This window comes from Takifugu rubripes, chromosome 21 (assembly GCF_901000725.2).
Source record: "Takifugu rubripes chromosome 21, fTakRub1.2, whole genome shotgun sequence".
NCBI classification, from domain to species: domain Eukaryota; kingdom Metazoa; phylum Chordata; class Actinopteri; order Tetraodontiformes; family Tetraodontidae; genus Takifugu; species Takifugu rubripes.
Window position 1 is genome coordinate 17,714,157 of NC_042305.1, and position 27,494 is coordinate 17,741,650.

General features: G+C 47.3%; 5 protein-coding genes and 2 long non-coding RNA genes across 9 annotated transcripts; 4 read left to right on the plus strand and 3 right to left on the minus strand.

Moving 5' to 3' along the window:
- Positions 1-710: 710 nt before the first annotated feature.
- On the plus strand, positions 711-4,280 carry LOC101071762 (arrestin domain-containing protein 3-like). Of its 2 annotated transcripts, none has more exons than XM_011615850.2 (7): positions 711-1,029; positions 1,638-1,682; positions 1,795-1,855; positions 2,015-2,165; positions 2,293-2,389; positions 2,475-2,731; positions 2,808-2,922. In XM_011615850.2, exons 1-7 carry the CDS (start codon positions 768-770, stop codon positions 2,832-2,834), a joined length of 900 nt encoding a protein of 299 aa, XP_011614152.1. In that variant the 5' UTR covers positions 711-767; the 3' UTR covers positions 2,835-2,922. The 2 variants fall into 2 exon arrangements, with proteins under 2 accessions (XP_011614152.1, XP_003975178.1); XM_003975129.3 differs by having other exon boundaries at positions 712-1,029; positions 2,835-4,280.
- LOC105418044 (uncharacterized) lies at positions 3,655-5,378 on the minus strand. The gene is made up of 3 exons (XR_965450.2): positions 5,239-5,378; positions 4,553-4,661; positions 3,655-4,347 (listed from the first exon to the last, which is right to left on the minus strand). It is a non-coding gene; the product is annotated as an uncharacterized lncRNA (long non-coding RNA).
- LOC101071535 (arrestin domain-containing protein 3-like) lies at positions 4,620-7,553 on the plus strand. Its single transcript, XM_003975128.3, has 6 exons — positions 4,620-4,933; positions 5,008-5,068; positions 5,136-5,283; positions 5,364-5,457; positions 6,157-6,413; positions 6,755-7,553. The coding sequence occupies exons 1-6, from the start codon at positions 4,675-4,677 to the stop codon at positions 7,013-7,015; spliced, it is 1,080 nt and encodes a 359-aa protein (XP_003975177.2). The 5' UTR covers positions 4,620-4,674; the 3' UTR covers positions 7,016-7,553.
- A 504-nt stretch (positions 7,554-8,057) lies between these two features.
- On the plus strand, positions 8,058-10,216 carry LOC105418043 (arrestin domain-containing protein 3-like). 2 transcript variants are annotated; one of them, XM_011615848.2, is made up of 6 exons: positions 8,058-8,433; positions 8,508-8,571; positions 8,650-8,797; positions 8,887-8,980; positions 9,085-9,332; positions 9,711-10,216. In XM_011615848.2, exons 1-6 carry the CDS (start codon positions 8,190-8,192, stop codon positions 9,954-9,956), a joined length of 1,044 nt encoding a protein of 347 aa, XP_011614150.2. In that variant the 5' UTR covers positions 8,058-8,189; the 3' UTR covers positions 9,957-10,216. The 2 variants fall into 2 exon arrangements, with proteins under 2 accessions (XP_011614150.2, XP_011614151.2); XM_011615849.2 differs by having other exon boundaries at positions 8,511-8,571.
- A 321-nt stretch (positions 10,217-10,537) lies between these two features.
- On the plus strand, positions 10,538-12,862 carry LOC115247583 (arrestin domain-containing protein 3-like). The gene is made up of 6 exons (XM_029829774.1): positions 10,538-11,152; positions 11,235-11,295; positions 11,378-11,549; positions 11,645-11,732; positions 11,795-12,051; positions 12,352-12,862. Exons 1-6 carry the CDS (start codon positions 10,894-10,896, stop codon positions 12,478-12,480), a joined length of 966 nt encoding a protein of 321 aa, XP_029685634.1. The 5' UTR covers positions 10,538-10,893; the 3' UTR covers positions 12,481-12,862.
- A 143-nt stretch (positions 12,863-13,005) lies between these two features.
- LOC115247584 (uncharacterized) lies at positions 13,006-13,780 on the minus strand. Its single transcript, XR_003886632.1, has 2 exons — positions 13,540-13,780; positions 13,006-13,171 (listed from the first exon to the last, which is right to left on the minus strand). It is a non-coding gene; the product is annotated as an uncharacterized lncRNA (long non-coding RNA).
- Positions 13,781-15,092: 1,312 nt separating this feature from the next.
- Positions 15,093-18,405, minus strand: LOC105418042 (piggyBac transposable element-derived protein 4-like). Its single transcript, XM_011615847.2, has one exon. The coding sequence runs from the start codon at positions 17,548-17,550 to the stop codon at positions 15,511-15,513; it is 2,040 nt and encodes a 679-aa protein (XP_011614149.2). The 5' UTR covers positions 17,551-18,405; the 3' UTR covers positions 15,093-15,510.
- Positions 18,406-27,494: the final 9,089 nt, after the last annotated feature.

Below are 27,494 nucleotides of genomic sequence, written 5' to 3' on the forward strand. Positions count from 1 at the left end.
AAGTTTGCGCGTCTTGGACTTAAGCTTCAGAAAGACGTGGACAAAAGTTTGAGATCATTAGGTTTGTCTGTTGAAGGGGTGTTTTTACATCATGTGTTGTTTGAAGATAATTGTCTGTTACATGGCTTTTACTGTCTAACAGAGACAATATTTGTATCTTTTGCTACTTTTGCAGACTATAAACAGAGCTTTGTTGACGTAATGGTGGTGGAGGATTCCATTTTTAACAAAGCATCGTGCCAAAGATCACTTAATTTTACAAATAGAGGGCAACTGTCAACATTATTGTAACAAAGCCCATCCGTCTTCTCCAGACCAGACGGTCACCAAGCTCATCACTCTCCCTCCCATCACCATTCCGTCGATCTTAAACGACACGATCTTAGAGTCCAGGTACAAACTCAAGGTGAGTTCTTGTTCTAAAGCAGATTCGTATGCGAGGGACATTAATGACTATGACTATGAAATTAGTCATTCTGCCACCTTCTGAAGAACTTGAGGAAGTTTTCAAAAACAATAAAAAGCTTAAAATAAATTCACTTGAAGCTACTTGATGCATTTGAAACATAAATTCTGAATTAGGACTAAATTAATAAATTAATTATCCGGTAAAATAAACGAGCCACTCGCTAGCCAACAGAATAAACAACAACAACAAACATTTGCAACACGCCCCGCCCCCCGCTCAGGCCTGGCCACGCCCACCGCATGGGGTGGGGCACTCGTGTTTACCAACTTGTCTTCGGGAGTTGGTGGTATTCTCCATCATGCTGTCCACCGTGAAAAGCCTAAAAGTCAGCTACAACCCAATAAATGAGGCCAACACTTTTACCAACGGGGACACGGTTTCGGGCCAGGTGACGCTGGAGGTTGTTAAAGACTGTCAGATCAACTCTCTGTCCGTCAAATTCAAGGGGAAAGCGAGAGTTATGTGGACCGAGCGACACGGGAACACGACTGCCACCTACCACTCCAAGGAAAAGTACTTCATAATTAAGCATTACTTTATTCACGATAAGACTCCGACAGGTGAGTGAATAAACGTTTTGTTCATATGTTTAACTCGGGAAAACATGCGGTAACGAGTCAGAAAACGTATTTTAGAAACTCATACATCAATCAGTGTGGAAGTATGGAAGCCTATTTGTGACAAAAGTGATTGAAACGCCTCTGCTGTGAGGATTTTTTCGTCACTTTAACTCCTACTTTTAAAAGACAATGTGTTTAAAAAAAACAACACAAATATAGTTTTATAGTTTTCTGTTTATTTATATTTGTCATTAATGTTGTCCAACACATTACCAGAAGTCAACTTTCTGATTAATGTGGACTGAAAATTGCAGTCTTGGATGTGTTTTTAGATTTCTAATTTGCTTGAGTCAATAACACAGCTAGAATATTAAACCAGCTCACATTGGGGATGAAACTTCACCCATGATAATCACTGAAATTTATACCGTGAGTAATCAAAAAGCCTAAAAACAGGATGCAGTTTCATTAAAACTAATGTAAAAGGATCGCTCTCATGTTCAGTTTTGACCAGTCTTCAAGATTCGTGCTGTGTGGAATTAACCTGAAATGAATTCTATTTTCCATACTGCTATAAATTTTTTATGCTTATATATTTTGCCCCACAGAAGATGACACTGAAACATTAATTACAACAGAGAGAGGAGAATATTGTAAGTGTACACGTTGTTCCCATATTTCTCTCTGCTGAGAACGAAGCCTTTGTGCACTGGAACTTGTAAATTTGTAGGTTAATGCACAATTGCAAATTCTTGTGCGTTTTAGACAGCAGTGTTGTTGCCCCCGGTTGCCATGTTTACCCCTTCACATTTCAAATCCCTTTCAAGTAAGTAAATATTCTTTATTCAAACACATACTAAAAAAAAGTGTTGTATATTCTGAAAACTACAACTGCAATTGAACAGTTGAAGGTTTTATACTATAAAAATGTGTATCCGCAAAGCTTCCACGGAGGAATCTTGATCCTTCTGCGCTCATGTTTTAGGAAAATGCCACCCTCCTTCAAAGGGGCTGATGGGAAGATTGCATACTCCCTGGAAGCCCGTTTAAGCAGGTCATTGAGAATTGACAAAAAAGATACAACAGAGCTCACCTTTGTGCCAAGAGTAGACTGGAGCCAAGATCCCGAGCTGGGGGTAGGTGTGGAACCACATATTCGAGCTATTCCTCAATGGAAAATGTCCACGTTCAGCACACAGATTGTTCTAGACATGTTTTGAACTCTCATTTTCATTGAATTTGCTTTTCCTGGGCTTCTTTCAGGAGCCGCAGCACGAGTCCAAGGATAAGAAGATGAAGCTTTTTAACTCGGGATCCGTGTCTATGGATGTGAGTCTAGAGAAAACGGGTTTCTTTCAAGGTGGGGCTTTCACACTCGCATTTGCCCTTCTAGTCTCGCATTAGCATGAGGTTGGAGGACCAACAGTTGGGATGTCTCTACGCAGGAGAGGCATTAAGGGTCCTGGCCTGCATTCAGAACAACTCCTCGCGAGAGATCAAGCCCAAGTTCTGCCTGTACCGCAAACACTGCTTCTTTGCAAAAGGCAGGAGAAGAGTTCATACAAAAGACCTCCTAAAAGAAGTAGGAGAGCCCATCCCCCCTTCAGCTCACCAAAAGGTAACGAGAGTCATCACCATTCCCCAGGACATAGAGCCCTCCATCTCCGGCTGTGGCATCATCACAGCGGAGCACAGACTGAGGGTAAGAAGCAAATAAAAATAAAAGATACATTTCTGTTTTGTGAGCAAAGAACTGTGATCTGTTAAAAATCCATCAGGAGAAACTCGGTGCCATGTTTCTATAGGTGTACCTGGATGTCAAATATGCTTCTGACCCAGAGATCAAGTTTCCCATCGCCATCCTGCGGTCACCTCAGGTTCCTGCAGCTCCACCTTACCCTGAAACTGCAGCACCTTACCCCGCCGGCGCCGGCGCCGGTGCCGCTGCTGCCTTCGGATTTGCGAACCCAGGCCCGCCACAGCCACCTCCCGCAGCACTCAATCCTTTTGACCCCCCGCCTCCCTACGGAGCATATAATTTGTACCCGCCTATGACAGGCTTTGGTACCGAACGTCAATAATCAGATGCATCGAAGCCGTCAGCAGTTTATAAGCAACAGGAACGGGAGAAGACAGTTAGGCGGAGAGATTAAGCATCGTGTGGTCGCGTGTTCTGATGTTCTGATGGGATGGAATAATGGATTTGAAGCAGGTGGTCTGACTGGATCTTGTTAGTGGTGGGGGGTTGAATGCACTTAAGATGAGTATCTCTGGAGAGAATTCTTTTTTAATGGCACCACATTCTCAGGACAACACATGTTTACATGTGATTCTGGTAGTTTTGCCCTCAACTCACTAAACTTGGATCAAACAAGGTCTTCCAGGATTTCACAGCAGCGTGCCTGAACTGGTATACTGACGCTTCTACCCTCAGGTTTGCTCCAGAAGATGAGAACCCTCACCTCATTCACCATCTGAAGTTTATTTGAGACGCTTTGATTGGTTTCGTCTTCGATCCTCTCGGTCTATTTTGTTAAGTGCCGTGCTGAGCACACGCTTCAGTGGACGCGAGTGTGTTCTTTGGTCTGCAGGTTTTCGGCCTCTTTCACTCCGAGAAACATCCCAGCCGAACAGTTGACTCCTTTTTTGTCGGGAGTATATTATCCCCGAGTGTAATCTCTTATATAGGACTGATTTTACTGGAGTTTATTTTATACGCTGACCTTCATTTCTGTGACTGAACTGTACTTTTTTAAACCAAGGAAGACTCACCTGGAGAGAATCAGCATGATGGTTGGATCTCATGGTACCGGGTTTAATCTACAGGGGATCTGAGGCAAACAGAGCACCTGGAAAGTATTCAGAGCATTTTACTGGTTCCACATTTCTTTTCTCCTCAAAAAACACTAAAAATGGAGACATCACACGTACGTCAGTATTTAGCTCATTAGTACTTTGTTGATGCTCCTGCAGCCTCTTTAGGCAGGTGCACCCTCTCATGAGCTCTGTCAGGTGAAATGGGAACGATGGGTGCACATCTCATCCCAGAGACGTTCAAGTCTGGGCTCTGGCTCGTCCACTCAGACATTCACAGAGTTGTCCTGAGTGTCCCGAGGTGTCGAGTCCTGTGAGAAAACTATTGTCTGAAACTATATCGTCAGCTTTATGTAAACCATTATGAACAATGTGAAGGTAATAAGCCATATCCAGTTTTTCACGATTTTGTATCTCAATAAAAACAAGAATTGAAACACTTTGAATTTTATGTCTTCTATTCAGTCAGATGTGGTGAGTTTTATGGTGGGGGGCGGTCCAGTGCTGAGGAAAAAAGGTGTAGAAGATGGAGTTTCAGATTGGTTGAGCTCAAATATTTTTCTATTGTCTTTCTAAATACATTCCATGAATCAGCAATAATTATAAAACAGCTTAATCACTGTTAAATACCAAGTGGCGTAACGTAAAATCACACGGGGGGGTTTAAGTCCCAAAAGAGCCTCTTTACATTTTAATTGTGTATGTAGACCTTTTATTTGGAGACGAGTTCTAATCAGGTGTCTCAGGTCGCTGAACTGGTTGAACCGGAGATGAGAAGGCTTCCTGGTTTCACCGGAGCTCATTCCCGTCTGTGAGCTCTGGCAGAGAAGGATGACAATTACAACTTTCGCTATTGAATATGATGCCATCAACAGCAGCAACACCTTCACAAACGGAGACACCATCAACGGCAGGATCGTGGTGGAGGCTTCCAAGGAAACTAGAATCCAGTCTCTCATTTTCATAGGACAGGGAGAAGCGCGGGTGCGCTGGAGTGAACACTACGGGGAGTATTACCACAACGTCTACTGGCAGAATGAAAAATATTACCAAATCAAGCACTGCATCTTGAGAGAATCGAGACAGGATGGTTGGTGTCGACGCATCCCATAATATGCATTTATAATCAATGCTAACACCTTCTAATCACAGATTCTCCTCTAGGCACCGAGGTCGTTGGCAAAGGAAGACACATTTTCCCCTTTTCATTCCAAATCCCTGACAGGTATGTATTCTTCTTCTTTCCTCTCGACTATTTAGTGCCCTCTACCTATGTCTTCTCTTCTTCTCAGGAAAATCCCTTCGACCTTTACAGCCCCCATAGGAAAAGTTATTCACAAGCTGAAAGCGGAGCTAAAACAGTCGATGAAGCTGACAAAAAAGGCCAAAACTCACTTTACATTTGTCTCCAAACCATACATGGAGATTCCAGGATTGATGGTGAGGAATCAGGACCGTCAGCGTCCAATATCGTCCAGAGTAGCTGTCTGTGACCGTTGATGAACCTTGGTGTCTTTTAGGATCCTCAGCATGGTTGCAAGGACAAATCCTTAGCGTTTAGCTCTGGAAACCTCTCCATGGATGTTTTCACCGACCGGATGGGATATAAGCAAGGTAAAAATATCTCCTGGTGCTTTAGTTTAGCTGCCCTCTCTCATTATTACGCCCTTTTAATCCCTCACAAGGACAGTTGTGCTGTTGTGCTGAGTCCATCCAGTCAGCACACAGTTCTGGTCTGGTCCGCTCTGCTGCGACAGGGTGCTGGTTGTGCAGAGGCACAGTTGGAATGGAATCCCAAGCCTCCAGCATTCCTCGCTCATGCTGTCAAACCGGTCGTTTCATACCTGAAGGATCACTTCTACTGTTGCATAAACCAGCGTGTTGATGTGTGATGATGGACATCAGGACGTGTCACAGCTTCCAGCAGACTTTACGAGGGCCTCTTTTTTGTAGACGCTCCAAGCTCCCAGATGGACCTCCTGCCCAGTTTCTGCCATAAAGACTATCCTCCAGGCTAAAGGTTTCCTGGATTTTCATGGGTTTGGGGGAAGGGACCTGTAAAATTCATAAATTCACTCAAATCTAACGGTTCACTCAGCAGATGTTCGTGTTTCCTCTGGATTTGCATTCTGAACCCGCGTTGAACTTTATTTTTGGGAGATTTTTTTTAAATTTCTCATTAACTCTGCTGTGACAGGAGCTCAGGATTCTTTTCATAATGCAGCTTTACGTGAAGTCTTTCATTCTCAGTACGTGAAACGTTCAATTGTTTGATTTTCTATTGCTAAGAAATGCATTTTCACGGTTTGGCAGGCGAAGCTGTCCGGGTCACCCTTGAAATCACCAACCGCTCCGGTCGGTCGGTGAGGCCAAAATTCACTCTGTATGAGAAGCAGAGCTTCTTTGCCCAGGGCAAGAGGAGGGTCCACACTCATGACATCCTGAAGGAGAAGGCTGAGGCTGTTGAACGCTCCAAGAAAGAGACTGTGACCCAGGTGATCAACCTCCCCATGGAGCTACCTTCCTCCATCTTAAACTGCTCCATCATCAAGCTGGAGTACAGGCTGAAGGTAAAATCCATCCTTCTGTGCTTGAGAAACACTGCAGTTGTTGCATTTCCTGCGTTTGGAGGTTGGCCTCCTTCAAGGCTTCATCTTTTTCACGCTTCACACACAGAAATGAGGCGACTTTAACGCCTGACATGAACATGTAATCAGAGTACCTACACAGGACCGGACTGCCAGCTGAACTGGGCTGAGGACAGACTGAGATCCAGTTGGCCAAAACTAGCCTTTTGCTCCTGCTTCCATCCTCAGTCAGCAAAAGCTCATTAGCTCTGTGGAGGAATGAAAAGCAACCAAGAGTTGAACCATGAGAGCGACAATCTGACATGTTTTATATGTTTTTGCAGGTTTATCTGGATATCAAATGTGCAAAAGACCCAGAGGTCAAAATTCCTATCGTGGTCCTCCCGGCCTTCAGGAGGCCTGCTGAGAAACACCCCCCAGCTTCAGCCGGCATCGGCCTGGAAGCATTCAGGGGCCCGGTTCAGTCACAGCGGTCAAGGTTGCCCCAGCAAGCATCACTGTACCATGAAGACCAGCCGCCCTCTTATGAAGCCTGCACCATGTACCCACCCGACCCAGATTGGAACGGACCCCAGAGTCTGTAAAAACCAGGATGAGAGCCAGTGGGTCAGAGGTCTGCAGCCGAAGGAGCCTCCTGTTGCCTCTCCCTCCTCAACAGACTGCTTTTAAATTTAAGATATCATTTTAAATTGCTGGGTTAAAAATAGTTGCGTACAGTTTGAAGCTGATTTCCTAACCAAACCTGTTTCCCCCCATTTTTTAATGTGCCTAAATATTCCAAAGTCTACTTCTTATTCTCCATAGGTGGCAAATTAACTGACTTATATCTCAGTATTTATCAAACGTGAGAGCTGGTAAACGTGATTGGTAAAATTGGTCAAATCTTCAGGATCTTTAAAGTAAATGAATGTTCTTATATAAAGATTTGTGTCAATATTTCCTACAAAATCTTAGATTTGCGGTTTTACTGACAGAACAGTGATCTTACTGTCTTACTGCAGACGTGATGCCTTAATTTACCTTTATTGGCATCTCTGCCTACATGATGGAGCCTCTTCTGGATAATTTACTGTTGCATTTAAATGTTGTGTTAATTTAATTAAAAGAGTTTATGCAACGGCACCGTTTGCATTCCACCTTTCTCACATATCACAATGTTTTTATATGCAGGGCAGATTTTTAAGTGACTGATCTGTAAGAATCGGAATGTTTTTTTTTGTTTGCGTCAAAATACAAAAAAACAGGCCGGACGAGATTCAGGTGCAGGATATGACGTAAGAGTCGGTTAGTGGCGGGAAACTGCTCTGAGTTAACAGGTTTCTTCCTGCTTCCTGAGAATATTCCCAGCATTTTGCAGAAGATTAGCTTGTCTTATTAATTGGTTGAAAGTGAGTATAACGTCTTTTACCACATTATTACTGAGCACGTTTGACCTTTTGACCTTGCTGCATTTGTGTCCGAGGTAAATAAGATTTATTTAAATGTGGCCGGAAAATCCAGCTTCAGATAAAGGAAGAAAAACTTTAAAATAGCTCATAGCTCGCCACAGGAATGTCCGGCTCGTACCAGCGTCGTGGCTTACGTGATTGCATGTGTCAACTACGTGCTGACAGAGTTGACTCAGACCAAAAAACCCGTTAGACGGGACGAGACGCCAAAAGAAGTAAACTGAGGTGTTGACGCTTTTGATTTTGTTAGATTTCTTTTGTTAGCCTTCATAAGAGATTTTAACTGGTTTCCGCGCTCCTCGGGCTGAAGATGACCGTCAAAAGGTTTTCCCTTGAATACGACGCCGTCAACGGCAAAAACGTTTTTACCAATGGAGACACGGTTAATGGAAGAATCATCCTACAGTTTTCTAAAGACAGTAAGGTCCGCGCGCTTGTTTTGTTTGCAACGGGAGGAGCACGTGTTGAGTGGCATGTCGATGAGGAGGCTTTCTGCCTAAACGAAAAATACTATAACATAAAGCATTATATTCTGCAAGAGTCCAGAGAAGATGGTATGTATTCTATCTATCTATCTATTCACTGCTGTTAGAGCTACTGCTAGCTTGATTTTTGACTAATTCTCCAGCAGTTCCTGTTGTCATTGGTAAAGGGAGACATGTGTTTCCTTTCTCTTTCAAGTTCCCCGACAGGTCAGAATTCTTTGTTTTGTCACTGTGTATTTCAAAGGAGCCCTTTTGTCCGTTTACATGATTCTTTCTCATGGACAGAACCATCTCAACATCTTTTAAATTCGAACACGGAAGGGCTCTTCACGAGCTGCGAGTGCAGTTGAAGCAGCCCAAGACGAGGAGCAGATGGATCACAACAGTCATTAACTTCGTCTCCAAGCCAAACGTGAATATTCCTCGGCTGATGGTGCGAAGCTGCCGCCTCAACCTGCCGCTAAACAGCCGCGGAAGAACAAGCGGCAGTTGTGTCATTGTCACTTGGGTCTGTTCTTTCAGGAACCTCAGGATGTCAGCCAGGTGAAGACGTTCCGGTTTGGCTCTGGAAGTGTTCGGATGAACGTTTACCTTGAGCATAAGGCATACAAGCAAGGTAACAGGGTCTCCGGATGGAAGAAGTCTTAAATTATTGCTCATGAAATATGGACTTCACGTGACTCCTGTGATTCTCCACCTGTGTGCGGATCGCTCTCACAGGCGAGGCGCTCCGGGTCACGCTTCGAGTCAACAACCTCTCGAGTCGGATATTGAGGCCGCGGTTCGTTCTGTGCAGTAAACTGGTTGTATACGCCCAGATAAACGAGCCCCATAAAATCCTGACGGAGAGGAGCAGTGTGGTGAAACCCTACAGGATGGAGACGGTGACCAAGGTCTTCAGCATTCCCGACAACCTCACACCCTCCAACCTCAACTGCTCCCTCGTCAAGCTGGAGTACTGGATGAAGGTAAACTGGAGTAAAACCTGGGATGTTTATTTGGTTGTTTAATCGATTTTTTTTTATTTTAGCAAGCGCATTCATGGTCGGTTTGGTGGATAGCTGAAGGGTTTTTCTATTTCCTTTTATCATTTTCCTTTTTTCATCACCCTTTATGTTAAATGTTCACTTCTCTCCTTGTCTTTACGTCCTTCAGGTCTTAGTTCAAATAACATGTCTGACAGGGAACTGAATATCTGTTATATTAGTGTTTCAGCATAAACTGATTCCGAAATCGCAACATTATCGAGGCTCCAGCTTCTACCAGCCAATCAAATATGGTCACTTAGGTGGAAAATTGATCTGGCTGCTTTAATGTTAATTTATTCATTTCAATAAACTCCGCAGGTTTATCTGGATACTCCATTTGCTAAAAGCCCGACGGTGAAGCTTCCCATAGTGCTGCTGCCATCTTTTGATGTCCCGACGACGGAGCGCTCGCCTGCCTCAGCCGCTGCCGCTCTTGAGACGTTTGAGAGCAGATTTCAAACACAACGGATCGTGCAACAAGCCTCGCCGCTTCCAGAAGAGCCTCCACCGGCATACGAAGCCTGTGTGGTCGACCCAACCGGACCACCGGCATATTCCTGCTAATTTTATGCATTCTTGCAAAAGATCGCTGCCATTTTATTTACAGTATCTAACAAGCTTTGCAGTTCAAGTCACTGTGAATAGAAAGTCAGAGATTATGGATTCATAATATTCTGCATGCAGCTAATTCTGTCACTGGCTCCATTATTATATATCACATCATGTTTGATTCACCTCCAGCAGCGACACAGCGAACATACAAAACTTTACCTGTGCTCGAAAATAAAAGGAGACTTTTTGATAATAAATGTATTTAAGAGTTAGCAGCTGTCCGCTAGGATTACTCTGACGAACTTGACCGACAGTTCTATAAATGAAAAACTACAACAAAAAAACGACATTTAAGAGAGCGACGTGGAACTTTGAAACTGAGGACACTTTATTAGTTGGATTAAAACGATTCTGTCTTCATGACCCGCGATGAAACATCATCACCATTAAAATGGACTAAAAATGACCTTTAGGGTTTCTGAAGCTTTACAGTAGCCGCCACATCACCCCTCAGTGCGGGGCGCACACCTGAGTGCTGACAGAAAGTAGTCCAGACAAATTACTGCCTGTTTGAACCGTCACCGTGGTGAAACGTCTGTATTCTGGGCGTTGTTGTGTATGTGCACGCAGGGCTGCACCACTGCTATCACCGCGACACCCCCTTTTAGCTCACCTCGGCGTTGCGGGTGTAGCTAGAGTTACCTGTGCGAATGTGACACCTGCAGGCCCTGATCATGTGACCATGTGCAGCAGGGATACACGCCACTGTTACGCTCTATTTTCCAGCCTTGAGGGAACCTTGCTCGTCCTCAAACCAAACCAAAAACTGCGTTAGCTGCCACGGAGGATCAAATTAAATGTGCCGGTGCTAAATTTTACAGAAACTGCACAGAGGGGAGGATTTGTGCCTCTGCTACACTTCCCAGGCTGCTTTCCTGCAGCCGGGATCATGACCGTTAAACTTCTCGCCGTGGATTACGAGAAAGTGAACGAACGTGGCGTTTTCTCTCCCGGAGACGTCCTCTCGGGAAAGGTGACCCTGGTGACCAGCAAGGAAATTAAAGCGCAGTGTTTTTCGGTCAAAGCCAAAGGAAGAGCCAAGGTGACGTGGTGCGAGCGGGAAGGACGGAGCGGGGTGGTGCACAGCGACAAGAAGAGATATTTCCATTTGGAACACATTATTCTCCAGGATAAAAACAAAGGAGATGGTCGGTATCATCGCCTCTCTGGCAAAGCGTGTGCGTGGAAAACAAATGCTGACACTGTTTTTTTTTTTCCCCCCAAAATGAGGTTCAGAAATCATCAGTGCTGGAAGGAACGTGTATCCTTTCGCATTTGTGATGCCAAATATGTGCGTATCTGATCTGTTACTCAGCATTTCTCAGCATCTGGTGAATTCAAGTCACTGTTCTGTCTGGATTGTTGCCCTGCAGGGACATGCCCTCGTCCTATGACGGGAAATGGGGCAATGTTACGTACAGTGTGCGAGCAAAGCTGACCCAGTCGATCTGGCTGGTTCATAAAGCTGGCACTGACTTCCCTTTTCTGACCAAGTCCGAATTCCCTTTTGCCTCCAAAACAGAAATGATGATCATCGGACTGAAGGTGTGGACATGATTTCCATTCGAACCTGTGTGGGATGTTAGGTGTCACCGTCAAATGTTGCAGTAACGAACGGTTTGTTATCTTGGACTCGACAGGAACAGCAGCAGGCAACCAGGATTTCATTCTATGGCTCTGAAAAGATTACCATTAACGTTACCTCTGAAAAGATGGGAGTGAAACAAGGTGGGCAACTTCACAGCTCTCATTTGTCTTGCTTCAGATATGATGACTTTCATCCCCCACAGGTGACGCGTTGGGGGTCTCTTTAGAGGTGGTGAATGACTCGGCGCGCACAGTAACGCCCAGATTCTACCTGTGTGAGAAACAGACTTTTGCAGCTCAGTCAGCGCGGATGGTGCACACAGACAACTTCCTGTTTGGGACAGGTGAGTGTGTTCCAGCCCAGGCCAGCCGGACCGTCACCATGGTCCTGAGCGTCCCTCCAGACCTGCCCCCCACCTTCTTCAACTGCTGTCTGATGAAGCTGGAGTACAGACTCAAGGTGCTGTTGCCAACACAGACCGAACTCTAGACATGAGACTATGCCTAAATGTTATAACGCGCCACAGCGCCCCACAGTGGCCACGGGGGAAGTGCAGACTGAGTGTCAGATTACAGCACGACCCGCTCTGTGTATTTTTAGTCAAGGCTGCCATTAAGCTAGTTTGACTTGCTTTCTTCTCATTATGTAAACTGAAGAAAATACCATACATGTATTCATTTATACAGTTTTGATTTGCAATAATTTCCCTCCCAACCCCAAAAGCACGTTTTCATTTGTTTTCATGTTTATTTGGTCCAGGTCATTCTTGAGGTCCCTCTGGCAAAGGACATAGAGCTCAAACTGCCTCTGGCGATTCTGCTGGGTGACCCAAAACCACATCAACTAAACCCAAAGAGATCCATTTGGTTTCGAAAGCTTTGTTGTTAGAAGCTACACCCAAAAGCTCCAAACAGCCTGAAAGTCTGTTCACTGTGCGCAGACTTGCTCACTAGATGGAAATAGGTGTCAGCTACTGTTCCACCACTATTTGCATGTATATATTTACAGTAAATAGTCTCAGATCATGTTTGTATTTTACTTAAACCAATCTCTTCAGTGCAGTTAAGTAGCCTTTATCTCCTGTATCTTCACTATAATGATAGATTAAAGTATGCAAGCGTTCCCATGCTTCAGTAAGAAATTTGGTTCATCTTTTATTTTATAATATTGGACACTAGTCAGAGGATTTCAAACATGATTCAATTCATGTTTTACTCAGTTATTATTCATATTACATTGCTGTTACCAATGGTAATAATGGTTTGGATGTTTTTGGACATATCAGAGCTAAAGACCCTGAATTGTGAGAAATGAATAATAACACGCAAATTTACAGGAGAACATGTCAAATACAGGCGTAATGACTGTGTACCTTATGTGTGTCTGCGTAAAAATTGGGTTGAACTCAGTTTAGAGAGTTAATCTTGTCATTTATGAGACGGGATTCAGCAGATAAATCACATTTAGAAGGACGCGGACCGTCCCAGTCACGATCCGCAGCAGAAAGACCACAGTGAGTCAGCAGAAGATTCAGCCGCTTCTCGTGCTCATCTGTGTCCGTGCACTCAGCAGAAGGAAACTATTGAACAAAGACACATTCATGACTCCAACAGTACAACTGGTTCTTTAGCAAGTTCTTGAGTGAGAGCAGAACCATGTTCTCATGAGAGGCTCTGTCCCTGCCCAGGAGGGGAAACATGTTGAAAACATTTAAGGGGTTGGATCCATCATGGAAACATTAGATCTGTCTGTTGTAACACCACATTCAGAAAGAATCACTTTGGGCAGATGAAAACTGACAGCAGGTCACTGAGAGCAGACCTCAGGAGCTGTTGCACAAATAAAAACACACACACAAAAAAGGAATAAAAAATAAAATACACCGTTCAAACGTTGCATTAGCATGCATTAGCCGTGTGCGCCTCCTCCCCAGAATCATGATCATACTTGCTGTAGCATCAGCGCGACTCCTGATTCTCAGCAGAGTGGTGCGCACAGTCGGTTGGTGTGTGGTTGTGAGGGACGCGGTGCCACCGTGCTTCAGGTCCCAGACGTGTGCACCTGTGTGAGGACACATCCATAGGGACGCCCTCGTCATGGACCTCATTGCATATTTGGCATCGGTTTACATCTTGGCAGTGCTGAGGCAGAGCTTGCCTGGTAACTGCTCTTGTGTGCAGCATGTAGGCTGTCAACACACACGCACACACACACACACACACACACTCACACACACACACACACACTCACACACACACACACGCACAAACACACACAAAGGGGAAAGGAGGTGTGGCTTCTGGCACCTCCTACCTCCGTAGCCAGAGTGAGCGCCATGACAACCATGCCTGCCGGCGACTCCCTGTCTTCATCTGCCACGGTTGCTATAGTAACCCCCCAAAGGGGCTCCCGCAGATCAGCAGGACTGCCGTCCAGTTGACTAACCCTCTCCCAGCTGGGGAAAAGGCTGAGGGAGACCAATGTGTGTGTGTGTGTGTGTGTATGCGTGTGTGTGTATGCGTGTGTGTGTGCGTGCGTGCGTGTGTGTGTGTGTGTAGGACAGCAAAGAAGAGCCTGGGGTGGGAGCGAGACGGAGAGACAGAGTATTACTGTTTTTCCCTCCTGTACTATCTGCATCTAATTGCACTGCTGCAGTGTTTTAGCGTTATTATCTTTTTAAAGCTCTACATCCCTGATTTTACATAAATATCAATCTTATCGTTGTAAAGCTTGTCTGTAAATACCATCTTGTCACTTTTTCTATATTGAAATTTCAATCTGTCACCTTGTGCCATATAATAACACCTATAACAGGATTATAGTGACTGTAAACTATATAACAACGTGTCATAATATTCTAATTATGGTGACTGTAAATAACTGCTTTAATCAAAGGGAAGTGAGTTTAATTCAGCTGTTACGTTGATTTCGAGCTGCTTTGAATATATTTGCATGCTAGTCTCAATAATAATAACTTAATAATAATAACCTGATTACCGGCACCAGAGGCCCATTTTAATGCGTGATGAACTTATGTATTAAAACGGGCCAGAACTAAAAGACCCAGCATGAATGTGTGTTCTGGAGGAGCTCATCTGGAGTGGGATTTCTCCCTCTGATGAATAAACGCCACGCTTTCCTCCATTTAACTCTGACTTCCTGCTACGGCGGCGGACTCGTCCAACACGCCTCGCTTCCCCCCTCTGACCCCAGATGCTCCCGATCCGGGTGGCTCCGTTTTCCTATCGTGCTGGTAACGTACCACTTTTGGGGTTTGGACCCAGAATCACAGACGACTGCGTCTGGAGTGTGTTTGGAAAGTGGAACGGCACTGCCGGGCCCGCTGGTTGGACAGAACCGAGGGACTTTTTCCACTCTGTAATTGCTCCAAGCTGTGTCCCCCGAAGACCCAGAAAACACGTGTGGACGAACAGAAACGTTCCAGATGTCATGAAAAATGACTTTTTTTGGACGTAAATAAGCAGGTGATTCACAAGAAAGGCCATAATGAAGTTTTTATTTTGGAAAAGCAGAGAGATAAACTTCCCATAGTAAACGACTTCTGATCTATTACAAGTGCAGAAAAGTTGATTTCTCCTTTTTCTTATAAAATCCTTCCGATTACTTGCGATGTATAAAAAAGTGACACAAGGCAATTATGTCAGTGTAACACACGGCGAGTTGCCAAAAACATTCTCTACTAATTCAAATAAACTAACAGTTTCTCCGCTTGGTTTCTATAGGATATACGTGCAGTAATAGATCCTAAATCTAGCTCTACATAAAGTGTGGGAATATATTGTGCACTTGTAGTGGTGACCTTTGGAATTACAAAGAGTCGCGGCGTTTCCAAAAGTCCGTCAACACGCGTCGCGTGATGGAATACACAAAGGTCGTTAAAAAAAGGATGGTCGGCGTTCATTTATGAAACTCAGAGAAGCATCCTCCCCTGCATAGGTGCACATTGCATATCTTGCACCCGAAGACGCTCTCGTGTCTCAGTCCCTTGTTCGTGCAGTTCCTGCAGCGGCGAGAGCGCTCCGACATGCGCTCCAGACGGTGCCCGTACTCCACGGGCGAGTCGGCGTGCCGCTTGCGCGCCGCCCGCTCCATGCCCCTCGCCCCCTGGTAGTCCCCGATCAGCTGCTGCGCCAGCCGCACGCGGAAGTGGCGCTGGGTGAACTGCTTGCCGTTGAAGCCCGCGGGCGGCGTGCCCCCTCGGCTCTCCCGCTGGATGATGTAGGCGTTGACGATGCACAGGTTGACGTAGAACCACAGGAAGTAGCGCCACCACTTCTTGCACGGCCGGCCCACCTGGTAGCACTCCCTCAGCTGGTCGCAGAGGTCGACGCCCCTCATGTTCTCCTGGTAGAGCAGCAGGGGCAAAGGTCGCGGCATGCCGTACGAGGCGCCCGAGCTCTCCATGCTGTCGCTCTCCTCGTCCCCGTGCGCTTCACCCTCTCGCTGGTCCGGGCTGATTCCCACGATACCTGGAGCGGAATTGGTGGACAGGCAGCTGACCACCTTCAGGTCCCGCGTCACCGTGGCGACCAGGTTGCCACGCTGGCACTGGTAGAACTCACCCTGGGACAACTTTCCGATGTTACGGGGGCGGAGGACCTCCGGGTACCCTTTCCGCCCCGGCTGGGTGGGTCCGCAGGCGTAAATTCCATTCCTCAGCAGCCGCTGGAGGAGGGGCACTGAGGTGAAGAAACTGTCCATAAAAACATGGTGGAACTGACCTTCCAGGCCACGCACGAGGGAGGTCACAGCCCTGTAACCTACGGAGGCCGCCACCTCGTCATCGACGGGCCTGCCCACGTAGATCTTGGCGCGGTGGCAGTAGCCGGACCGCGAGTCGCACAGCATCCACACCGTCAGCCCCTTCCTCAGGGGCTTGGCGGGCATGTACTGCGCCGGGGAGAAGCGTCCCTTCGTGACAATGGAACACTTGTCCACGGTCAGGCAGCGATTGGGCACGTAGGCGTCCCACATGGTGTTCTCCACCACGTCCAGGAGAGGCCTGACTTTGAAGAGGCCGTCGTAGCCGCGCTCCCCGCGCCCCGGCTCGAACTCGCGGTCGCACAGCTGGAGATACTGGGTGAGTTTCTCGAAGCGCCTGGCCGTCATTGTTTTTTTAAAGCCGGCGTTGCCTATGAAAATATCACTGGCCCAGTACATGCCCGTGTCTGGAAGCTGGTTGATGCCCATGAGAATGTTCAGGCCCACGTAAGCTTTCATCTCTCTGACATCTGTGGGGTGCCAGTGGGGGTCTGACTTTCCACTCCTCCGTTGCCGGTAGAGGGCGTATTTGTTTGTTTGTTCCACCATGTGTTCAAAAAGAGAATCTGGGAAGAGTATCCGGAAATAGTCACGGGTGTCAGCATCGTCCCCCAGCGAGTGCTGCGGGCCACAGACGGCGGAGAAAGGTTCGATGGAAATGACCTGGTCGGGTTCGCCCCAGAAGTCGGGAGAGGCGCAGTCGTCGTCCAGGTCGTCTCCAAAGCAGAAAAAACTCCTGCGCTCCTCCTCCTCCAAATCGGAGAAATCAATATCCGAATCGTTCGAGGTGGCGTCGGAGCAGTTAGTGGAGGTAGAATAATAACAGTCCTCTGCGTATTCCTCCTCGTCGTGCGTGATCCCATTACTCCCAGTGACCAGAATTATGTTGCAGCCTCCTCCTGCGATGAAGCTGGCCGCGTCCGCGGGCTCCGCCGCGGCTGCCGCGAATCCATTCTCGCCCTCGCCGCCGCCGACTCCGCCGTCGTCCTCCTCCTCCTCCTCCCGCACTTCTTCTTCCTCGTCCGAGTCCGGCTTTCTGTACGGTATTTCAAACCACTTCACATCGGCTGAAAGATTAAGCGGAGACTCTCGGCCGTCGCACGCCGTGCTACTTTCTGCGTCCGCGCTAGTTTCCAAAATAGTAAAAAGCTCTCTCCCTTTTCTTGCCGTCGCCATGTCGGGGTATTAAAGTGCCCCTGCATGAGTGGTTTTTTATGTATTTTTCTCCAACGTGGGGAAACAATCGCACAAACTGGCCATCCGAAACGAACTGATGTGCACTTAACGGCAGCCTCCTCTTGAAAAAACTTGCTGGTCGCGGACCTATGCGGCGTCTTTCAGCTTGATTCTCATTGTTTCCGCTCCTGGGTTTCTGGGCTTTGTAGCGCAGTGTGGCCGCAGACGTCAGAAGCTGCATGCATGTCCTGCTTTGTAGGGCGTTTTGCGACTGCAGCTGGTGGGGTTGCTAGTTCGCTAGGCTGGCAGATGGCCGCTCGCTGTTCTAATGCCCGCTGGCATTCACCGCCATCAATAAGCCGGATACCCATCTCTGAGGCCGTGGAGACACGAAAAAGTGCTGCGTAAAACCCGACATGACACATCTCGGAATGTCCGCTGCAAGTCTGTCAGAGCCGGACATGTGAAAAGTTTGTCGGATCACCCAATAAAGCCCCCCCATTTGACCACGATCTGTGCATTATTAATACTCCCATGCTGCCGTGATGGACGTGTGATCTTTATTATGATGCTTCAAAGGCACAAAGGAGGATTAAAAGGCAATGATGGTGTGGCCACGCTGCTCCTGGTTCACCCCTCCGCTCATCACAGTGCACACTCCACACAGAGAGGGCAGCAGCTTGTTCATTCATAAACATGCTTCTTTGCTCTGGCAGGTTCCTACATGAATCTGAAGCGCTATAGGCTATTGTAGAATCAGGGACCTCCCTCTATTTTTTGAATGTGGGCAGACACTGGTGTGCTTCTCACCGGTGCTCAAGGCTTTCCCCCACGAGGATGACTGACCCAGACCCATGCGGGCCTCGCTCGGATGGCGCCTTTTCTCGTGGTCCCCGTCAGCACGCGGGTCAAATCGGCTCTTCATTTCCCAGAAGGAGAGGACTGTTGGTGCAGTTACTGATGCAGGATGTGGATGGATCTGCTTCGGAGCCGCAGCGTTGTTGCATTTTTAATGTATTTAAAAAAAAAAAAAAAAAAAAAAGTCTTATGGTGGAAAAAAAAGATATGTAAAAAAAAAAAACCCCAAACAAAACACAACTACAATGACATTGATTTATACACCGGCAATGGATATTAAGCTCATTTGGGAGGAGACCGATTTGTTTTGTGTGGGGGGATGGGCTCCAGGAAGTGCCCTTTCCGAATACTTATCAGTGTCCTGAGTGCATGGCTGGCTGAGCACTGGTTGCTGCCCCGGGGTCCCGACGCAGGGCAATTTCTGCCTGTTTCCTGCCTATATCGTTGCCCAAATTCTTGTTCCCTCAGAGGTGTCTTGCATGGCTTCTGGAGGCCGTGTGCTTGTATCTGCAGAGGGAGAGTGTGAGCAGGGCGCTGGGAAACTGTACGCTTAGGAAACAGTGGAAAATGAGTGCGGCTGCGGACCTCCGATATCCAACCCAAAAATAGAAGTGAGGGGAAAAAAAATGTCTCACTCCAGCGTTTCCAGGCCCCTGGAGCGGAGCACTGCAGCAGACCCCTCAGAGACTCCCGCGGTGGGGCGGAGAGACGCCGACCAATGAGGGCCCAGACGCTCTGTGTGTGTGTGTGTGTGTGTGTGTGTGCGGGATGAACAAATGGTGCAAGCACTGCAGCTTCTGCTGAAGACAGACCAAAGTCTTCCCTCAGCCTTCCTGTTTCCTCTGCCTGCTTGAGTGGATGAGAGGCAACAATCAGACCCTCTTCAACTGTCATTCAGAAACTCAGGTAAGAATCAAGCTGGGGAGAATCATTCAAACAGACAGTTTGTTAGTGCTAATATGGATAAATCTGGAAAATCGTTGCTTTTGTATCCGCCAGCAACCCAGAGGGATGGGACGTGTAACACTGACCTTGAGAACTACTCACCTGGACATCGCACCTTCTCAAGTGGCGGCAGCGCCCCCTGGTGGTCTGGCCCGCACCAATTAATGGAACAACGAAAACAGTACAAATCACCAAGCTAACCCAAACCCAGGGTCCGTGCCTTGCTGTTCAAACACTCACGTCACACACGCATATGCATTAGACACGAGTTGTTTTTCTATATATAAATATTTCGAACTTGGGCAATCAACATTTATTTATTTATTTATTTATTTATTTATTTATTTATTTATTTATTTATTGTTTCATCACGGAGAATAAAAACCTGCATTTGGGGCACCATCCCCACTTTGGCCACTAGGTGGAGGTAAACTACACAATACAGAAGACGGAGTTCTCCAGCAGGCTTGATCCCTTTGGTAGATTAAACCCTGTAACTTTTGCGTCCCAGCGCCTCTGTTCCAAGCTCAAATGCTTCTCAGCGCATCTCCAGGACTCGCAAATACGATAAATGAGACCTCGGATCTGGTTTAATGCATCACAAGGACACTGAGATGTTTGTGGTTGGAATCAGTGCCTGGCTTATTTTAACGTCACCTTAAAGCCATCCCTTAATTTCTTTCACATTTCACTTCTAGATGACAGTAATTAACGACTTAAATGTTGGTACGAATGTTTAATGTTGAATGATTGAAGACATCGTGCCACCGGGACCGAAAATTACAATATTGTGTGAGAAAAGCCTTTGAATCCCGCATCTGATAGTTATTATTGCATGAGTCATTGGAGGGTTTTGTCTTGTGAAACTTTGCTATTTAGTGGCTTTAAAACCCTTCTTTAAAATTATTGTATTTGGGTTATTGCACTTCTGTTAAGGAAGCGACCCACAGTTATGTTGTTGTTATGTGAGGGTATTCCCAGAATGATGTCATTGTGGTAAATATTAAAACAAACAAACAAACAAACAAAGCCGTTGTCTGGATGGGCAGAGACAACAGAAACAAAAGGAATTCTTTTGGAAAGGTTTGTCACGGATCCTCCACGAATTAACGTCTACTTCCAGATGTCACGGCAAAAGTTCAACAACATTTGAGGAGAAAAACGTTCAGTTGAACGCACACATAAGCACATTTCATGTAAGTCAACAACAACAATAAAAATGAGCCTGATACGATGTCAGAATGGATTTGTTTTGCCAGCCGATGGTGCCCGTGACACCCAGGTGGGCCCTGTCGGGACTTTTTATTCCCTACTAGATGCGCCACATTCGTTTACACATTTGATCCAAAGGATTTGATCCATTCAAATGCAAAAAACTCGGCTTGTGTTGGGAAACAACGAGGATGCAGCCGGATGAATTCAGTGTGCTGGCAGATGTTTCGGCTCTGCTCGGCTGACTTCATAATTCAGTCACCGATATTTATCAACAGGAGCTCTCGTAACCAAGAGCAACGGCGGAGGGCTGCGTGAAAATAATAAACCATTGAACTTAATCGATGATGCAGGATGCGTCACGCACAAAGTGGCAGCGTTTGTGGGCGGAGTCTGTTCAACTGTGCGTCAAGACATTTTAACCCCAAATACAAATCTACCGATTGTCCCACTGGTGCCATCTACAGGGATCCCGACTCGGACGCTTGTTGAGAATGAAGTGTACTCGGATCTGGAGCTGGGTCTCACATGTGCGACCATACTGCACCCTGAGGTCAAAGGTTAACCCTCCAGACCAGGCGCCGGTCCCGGAAGCAGAGAAAGCTCCAGTTTGAGGAAGCTTGTAAGTCTCTTTCTGACTGGGCCTTTTTTTATCTTCCCCGTTGGAGGGTAAATCCACGGGCCCTGCGGTTCCGTTAATGGTGCCGCCTCCTGTCAGGGCAGCAGAGGGAGGAAGTGACCACATATGGACCTTGTTACCGTCGCTTGATGCACACTTGAGGTCAGCGAGGGCTGCGTGGGGTGGTGCACGTGCGTGTGTCAGAGAGGCGCTGCAGTAATAGCTGTAATCCTGCTGCACGAGCGCGACCCCGTTACTAAAGTTGCATTTGTTGGTACTTACCGCTGTAATTAGCTCCACTCGCTACCGAAGCGCCTATATTGGATTTTCCAATTGAAACAGTTATTTAAACACTTTTGGGTTCGGGCTGCTGAAAGACAACAGCCAGCAGTAACGGAGCGGGCCCGTGTTTATCCGGCCCATCTCTCATGGAGGTGCCTTGAGGTGAAGGCGATTCGCCCGTCTCTCCGTCGCTAATGGAGAGAGTCTCCAACACGAATCTAAACATTGTCATGGCTTTGGCAGACAGAAATGATAAGGGGGGCATATTTCACACTGGGGGGGGGGGACACCTCACATCCCTCTGCGAGTGTTTGTGTTGAACACAAACTGTTTCCTGGGCTCTCTGTAAACCGTAGGTGATTCTTCTCACCGGTTATCTCCAGAGCTGCGGTCTAAGCGTGGACAGAGGATAACACATCTGCTCCAGGCGCTGTTTGTTTCAAACTGTCAGGCGAAAACCTCCGCAAGAGACGGATGGCAGCCGAGGGCCGCGTCTTTCATCCTCCGCTCCCAGAAGTGGGTTTTCAGTGGGTTACTTCCAAGATTGCTTCCAAGTGATCGAAGTCACGGAAACGGGTCCGCCGGCGGATTCACAGCGAGGAGCTGGGGGAGGTTCTAACGAGGAGACATCGTCTCCGTCGCCGGGCCTGAGTCACGTCTGTGAGGCCGAGGAGGGGACAGAGGAGTCTTTGTGGCGCTCTCGGTTCCCACATCTAAAAGCAGGTCTCATCTGGGCTAAAGTACTTTCTCTCAGCAGTGGAGGAGGCACAGAAACGCCCAGGTGGGGACACGGTGCGTGACGAATGTCGGACTCCCTCATGTGATCACCCGGAGCGGAGCTTTAGGAACCCTAAAGGTCTCAGCACCACCTCTTTGGTCCATGTCACATGTTTCCTGAACTCCGAGGTCAAGTCAGCTGAAGGCAGCCGTGAGCGTTTTGTTTTGCACGTTTACCAGGGTTGGTTTATTTTCAGTGCCGTTATCTCGCTCTGTTAGCACAAGCCCAAGCCAAGGGCCCCTAAGCTGACAGCCGGCCCCCAGCCTGCGCTCATCGGGTCAGCGGAACGCCATTACGGACCGCCGCAGCAGCTCTTCCTGCTGCAGTTCCAAGTAAATACAAAATATAAACACATATGGGGGACTGTTAAGTGACTAAGATCTGGGGAGGATGATATTGAGGGAGCAGATCTGGGGGGGGGATTACAGAGGAAGGGGGGTTTGCATAATCAAAGCTAGCATGTAGCAAGCGCTGACCCACAAACAGGAGTGAAGTCACACCGTCTATGAATTTCTCATGAATGTTGAGCTAAATTACACATCCTGTCATGATTATACAGGGTGGGTGGTTTAATAAGAATGAACTTCTGTCCAGTCCAGAGGAGAATAGTCTCTTTAGCCCCACACCAGGCTGCCCTCAACAAAAATGACCCTCTGTGCTGATATTGAACCTTTAAAACATCCCTCACAATGACAAGTTCTCACATTAGAGTAATTTACAGGTTTTTAAATAGGAAAAAGCCATTAGGCACTCCTAACAGTTTTGACCTGTGACCCTTTACACACACACACACACACGCACACACACACATTATTTTTAACAGGTAAAAAGCTTTTTCCTTTATTATTATTAAATTATTCTCTGTGCGAGTCGATTCTTCACTGCTGCATTAACTCAACCCCCCCTTCCCCCCCAAACAAATGCTCCACTGGGCCACCGTTGACACACTTTAGCTGAAGACATAGGTGTGTGTGAGCACTACGGCCTTCGTCTTTACGGACAATTCAGTGTAGATAAACAGTTTGAGGAAGAAGGTCTCTGAAACCGAAAGTGTAATCGTTCACCTTAAAAGGTTGCAAAAGAAAAAGTCTTGGGCTCTGATGAACAGATCTGACCTGTCAGGACATGGGCAGGTAGCTCTGGAGGGGCCCCCTGGGCTCGGGCCCCAGCTTTTGTCTCTGCGTGAATTCCCAACTGGGATGGGGGATTGGAGCGTTTTTGAGGTCAGGTCAAAGCTCCGGGGCTCTTTATCATGCGGTTCCCGTGAGGTGTGGCAGAGCACCAGGACTGCAGCGTTCCCAGCAGACTGACATCTGTGCCCCCTGTATCCCAGCCACGGCGGCCCCCTACGTCACTGGTTCGTGCTACGTGTTGAGCGGAGTCAGGCCGCGTTCCATCGTGGCGTTGACCTTCTGCAGCGTCGAGCGGCGTTAAACGAGATTACCTGGATTACCCGCGCATACTGAAGATGCCGTCAAGGATGTTGCTGCCATCTGTGTCATCCCAGAGGAGGAGGAACACGCTGCAGCCACAGACGCACCTCATAGGTGAGAAATGTCCCAGAGTGGGCGGGACTTCGCTTAATGTCTAAGGCCAAATGAGAGGAGGCGGAGCTTCCTCATCCCCACCTATTATCATGACAGAATGAGTGATTATAAGATTATGACAAAGGAATGTTATGAAATCAACTTAAATGCAGAAAATGTTGAAAATGCTGTAGTTTTCATGCCAGGCCAGTAGTTGGGGGTGTGTTTTGTCTGATGTGAATCACTCTAAAGCGAGTCCAGAATGCTGCTGCTTCGGTGCTGAATAAAACCAGGTCAAGGGAGCATATTAGTCCAGTTTTTGGCTCCTTGTGAAATGAAGAGATTTTAAAATCCTCCTCGTCAAATATAAGGCTTGTTGTGGTCTTGGCTCCCTCTCATTTAAATGCACTCATATCTCCTTATAAGCCAAACAGGGTGTTGTAAGTAAAACTACAGACTTGCTGTCAGTTTTAAGGGTTTCCAAAAGTAGTGTAGGAGGCAGAGCCTCAAGTTTTCAGGAATCTGTTCTTTGGAAGCGGCTCCCTGTCTGGATCCGGGAGGCGGACGCAGTGTCAATGTTTAAAACCAGACTTAAACCGTTGCTTTTCAATAAGGCTTATAATTAAAGGGAAATGCTCGCAGTTCTGCTGCTATAGGCTCAGACTGCTCTGACAATGCTCCCACACCTCCCTCTTGCTCCACTTCCTTTACCCTTAAAGTTTATCTATAACATGCATAGTACAGCCGGAACCAGCCTCGTTTTCTCTAATCTGGCTGATTCTGGATATGGTCCATCAAGATCTGAAAGTCAAGTGAAACCACAACTCCGCATGAGGACAACTGAAGATACACCTGGGCCCATGGACTTCCGGTGTTACTGTCTTACATGGAAAAATCATGGACTGTTTTTCATATGTTGTATATGTATATATATATCATATATTACTTGTCTCCATGTGTGGCTCTCCTTCAGGCTCCTTCTTGTTCTTCCAAAACAAACAATGTTGGTTATTGTCATTATTGTTGTCGACCAACTTGCGCTTGAATGGAAAATGGATTGATTGCAACAGTAGAAAACATTGTTTTCCTCGTTTGCATGGAAAGGGAGGGTGAACCAAAGAGGTCTGAGCTGAATTTGTCCTGCAACAGCCCCCCCCCCCCCCGACTGAAATCCGTTTCTGCGTAAAACCTTCTAAAAAAGCTTCTCCTGGAAAAGTCCGCCCCGTTGTTAAACGACCTCCAGCAGCGTCATTTTCGTTGCAAAACACCCGATTGTGCGGTTGCCAGAGTATGAACATGGTCCGTTTGATACCCTAAACCACGAGCTAGTAATTAAAATTATTTATTTCTGTGTTGATGTTTTAATCCTGCTCATGAACACATCCGAGGTTCCCACAGACCTACGGTGCCTCGTTGTTTGCAGTCTTTTAAGTCAAGCGTCGTAATTGTGGGAGGCGTAACGGAGCAACGGGCATCAGTCAGGATTTCAAGTTATCTGGCGCGTTCGCATTGGCCAGAAGTCTGACGCCACAGACGAGCGTGCGTGAGGACACAGCTGGTGATTTCTGGAACTGTAGTCCGGTGGGGCTGACTGACGGTAGAATGGACGGATCAGCCCAAGTCAGACCTGAGGGAGACGTTTCCCAGCATCGAGGATCACGCACGTTATTGGGGTGGTTGCTGTATGGGAGAGGCTGGAGGGCGACCCTTGGAGAGGTTTGTCACGGTGGTTCTCAGCAGTTCAGTTCTGACTTCACAACTGCAATGGTTCCTGGCATACTTTCAACCTTCCCCATAGGATTTGGTCCATATTGATTTACCATCATCGCACACTCGCTGCAGATTTGTCGGCTGCACATCTGTGATGCAAATCTACTGTTGCACCAAACACTGAAGGTGCTGTACTGGACTGAGATCTGGTGACTGTGGAGGCCACTGGAGCCACTGGAGCCACTGGAGCACAGTGAACTGATACTTATGTTCCAGAAAACAGCTCGCATGATCTGAGCTTGGTGACATGGTGCTATATCCTGCTGGATGGAGCCATCAGAAGATGATCCTCTGTGGTCATTAAGAGATGGACATGGCCAGAAACAATACTCGGGTAGGCTGCGGCGTTCCAACAGCCTCCCATTCTTCTCCGACCTCTCACATCGACAAGGCAGCACAGCCGCTGCTAACTGCACGTTTTCGGAGATGGTTGTGTGTGAAAATCTCAGCAGATTCAGCAGTTTCTGGCACTCAGACCAGCCTCTCGATTCCCCACACCTAGATGCCTAAATGCATTAAGTTGTGGCCATATTGGCTAATTAACTATTTATGTTAACAAGCAATTGATCATGTGTACCTAATAAAGTGGCCGGTGAGTTTATACCTCCAAACAATATTCCAGGAGACCCTGAAACAACCGCTCACAGGAACAAAGACACACAGGCAAGAGATAAAAAGCCTCAGAAATGGAACCCGGAACCTCCCTGCTGGCACGTGTGCGTGTACACGCAGGGTCCGTTTAAGAATCTCTCCACTCAGTGAAGACTTACAGTAACACGCATCATCACTCAGCCCTACAAGCACGAGCTCTTGTGGTAAGTGTGTTGTTCCGACAACGGCGCTGTTCCTATGGCAGCTCTGAGGGATGAGGTGTGTGTTCCAGCCTGTTTGGAAAGCTGCCTGCTGGACACGACTGGACACGACTGGCTGGCGGAGCTGAGCCCGAGTTCTCACTGGTGCGACGGAGCAGCTACATTTTAGGGTTTCCCAGAAAAAAGCCTCGTGCGCAAGAGGCGCGTCGGGACGTGAGGGACACCATGACACAGGTGGTAAACCTACATTAGTAACTGAGAAACTATCCCATAAACCTGAAGCTAAGTCACAGGAATGGGAGGCTTTTTTCTTCGTAAACGCGTCATAAACCTTTAGTATAGTGGCGTTCCACCCACAGGTCCAGACACTTTTGGCTGGACCCGTCCTAGTTTGGCTCGGACGCTCACGGGAGTGGCACGAACCAGGCTGTCGAAAACAGGGGAAAAGACTTCAAATCGATCAGGCTCCTCTATGAGAAGCTAACTCTAAAGGAAGCTAACTCTAAAGGAAGCTAACTCCTGGCTCGTCTATGGCTGGAGTGAAACGGTGAAAGGGGGAACGCCAACAAGCTGCCTGGTCCTGCAGCTTCTCACAGCGATGGACACTGTTTGTTCCAAACTTACTGGCTAATCTGTAACAATTTAATATCCCGTTCACATGAAAACGAGGCAGAAAAATCAATCAAAAATGCAGCTGACGCAGGACCTTTGGAGCCACGGCAGCTGCAGACGCACTGATTTCGTCACTTTTCTGCATCTGGGTATCAGTTTCACTTCAGATCCATAATCCAGGTTTAGGCTCCACGACTTTTTGGAAGCGGTCCGTGATACGCAGACGTCTCCCGCCGCAGGCTAACCAGCGTGGAGCGAGATGTCCTCGGCACAACCTACAAAACCCACCTTCAAAGGAGACACGCTGCGCCCCAGTTCTTGTGCCCTCAGGGGCCTGTCTGCTGGGAGTATGTTGAACATTTTCCCTCGGTACCGTCAACTATCGGGTCAAAGACTCACACACGGGGGGAGGGAGAAAGGCCCAGATCGGATGTATCAAAGTGTATCAAAGCGTTACAGAGAAATCAGCTTCGCTCCTGTCGGTCACACACCCGCTTGGCCATCCATCCATCATCCATCCATCCATCCAT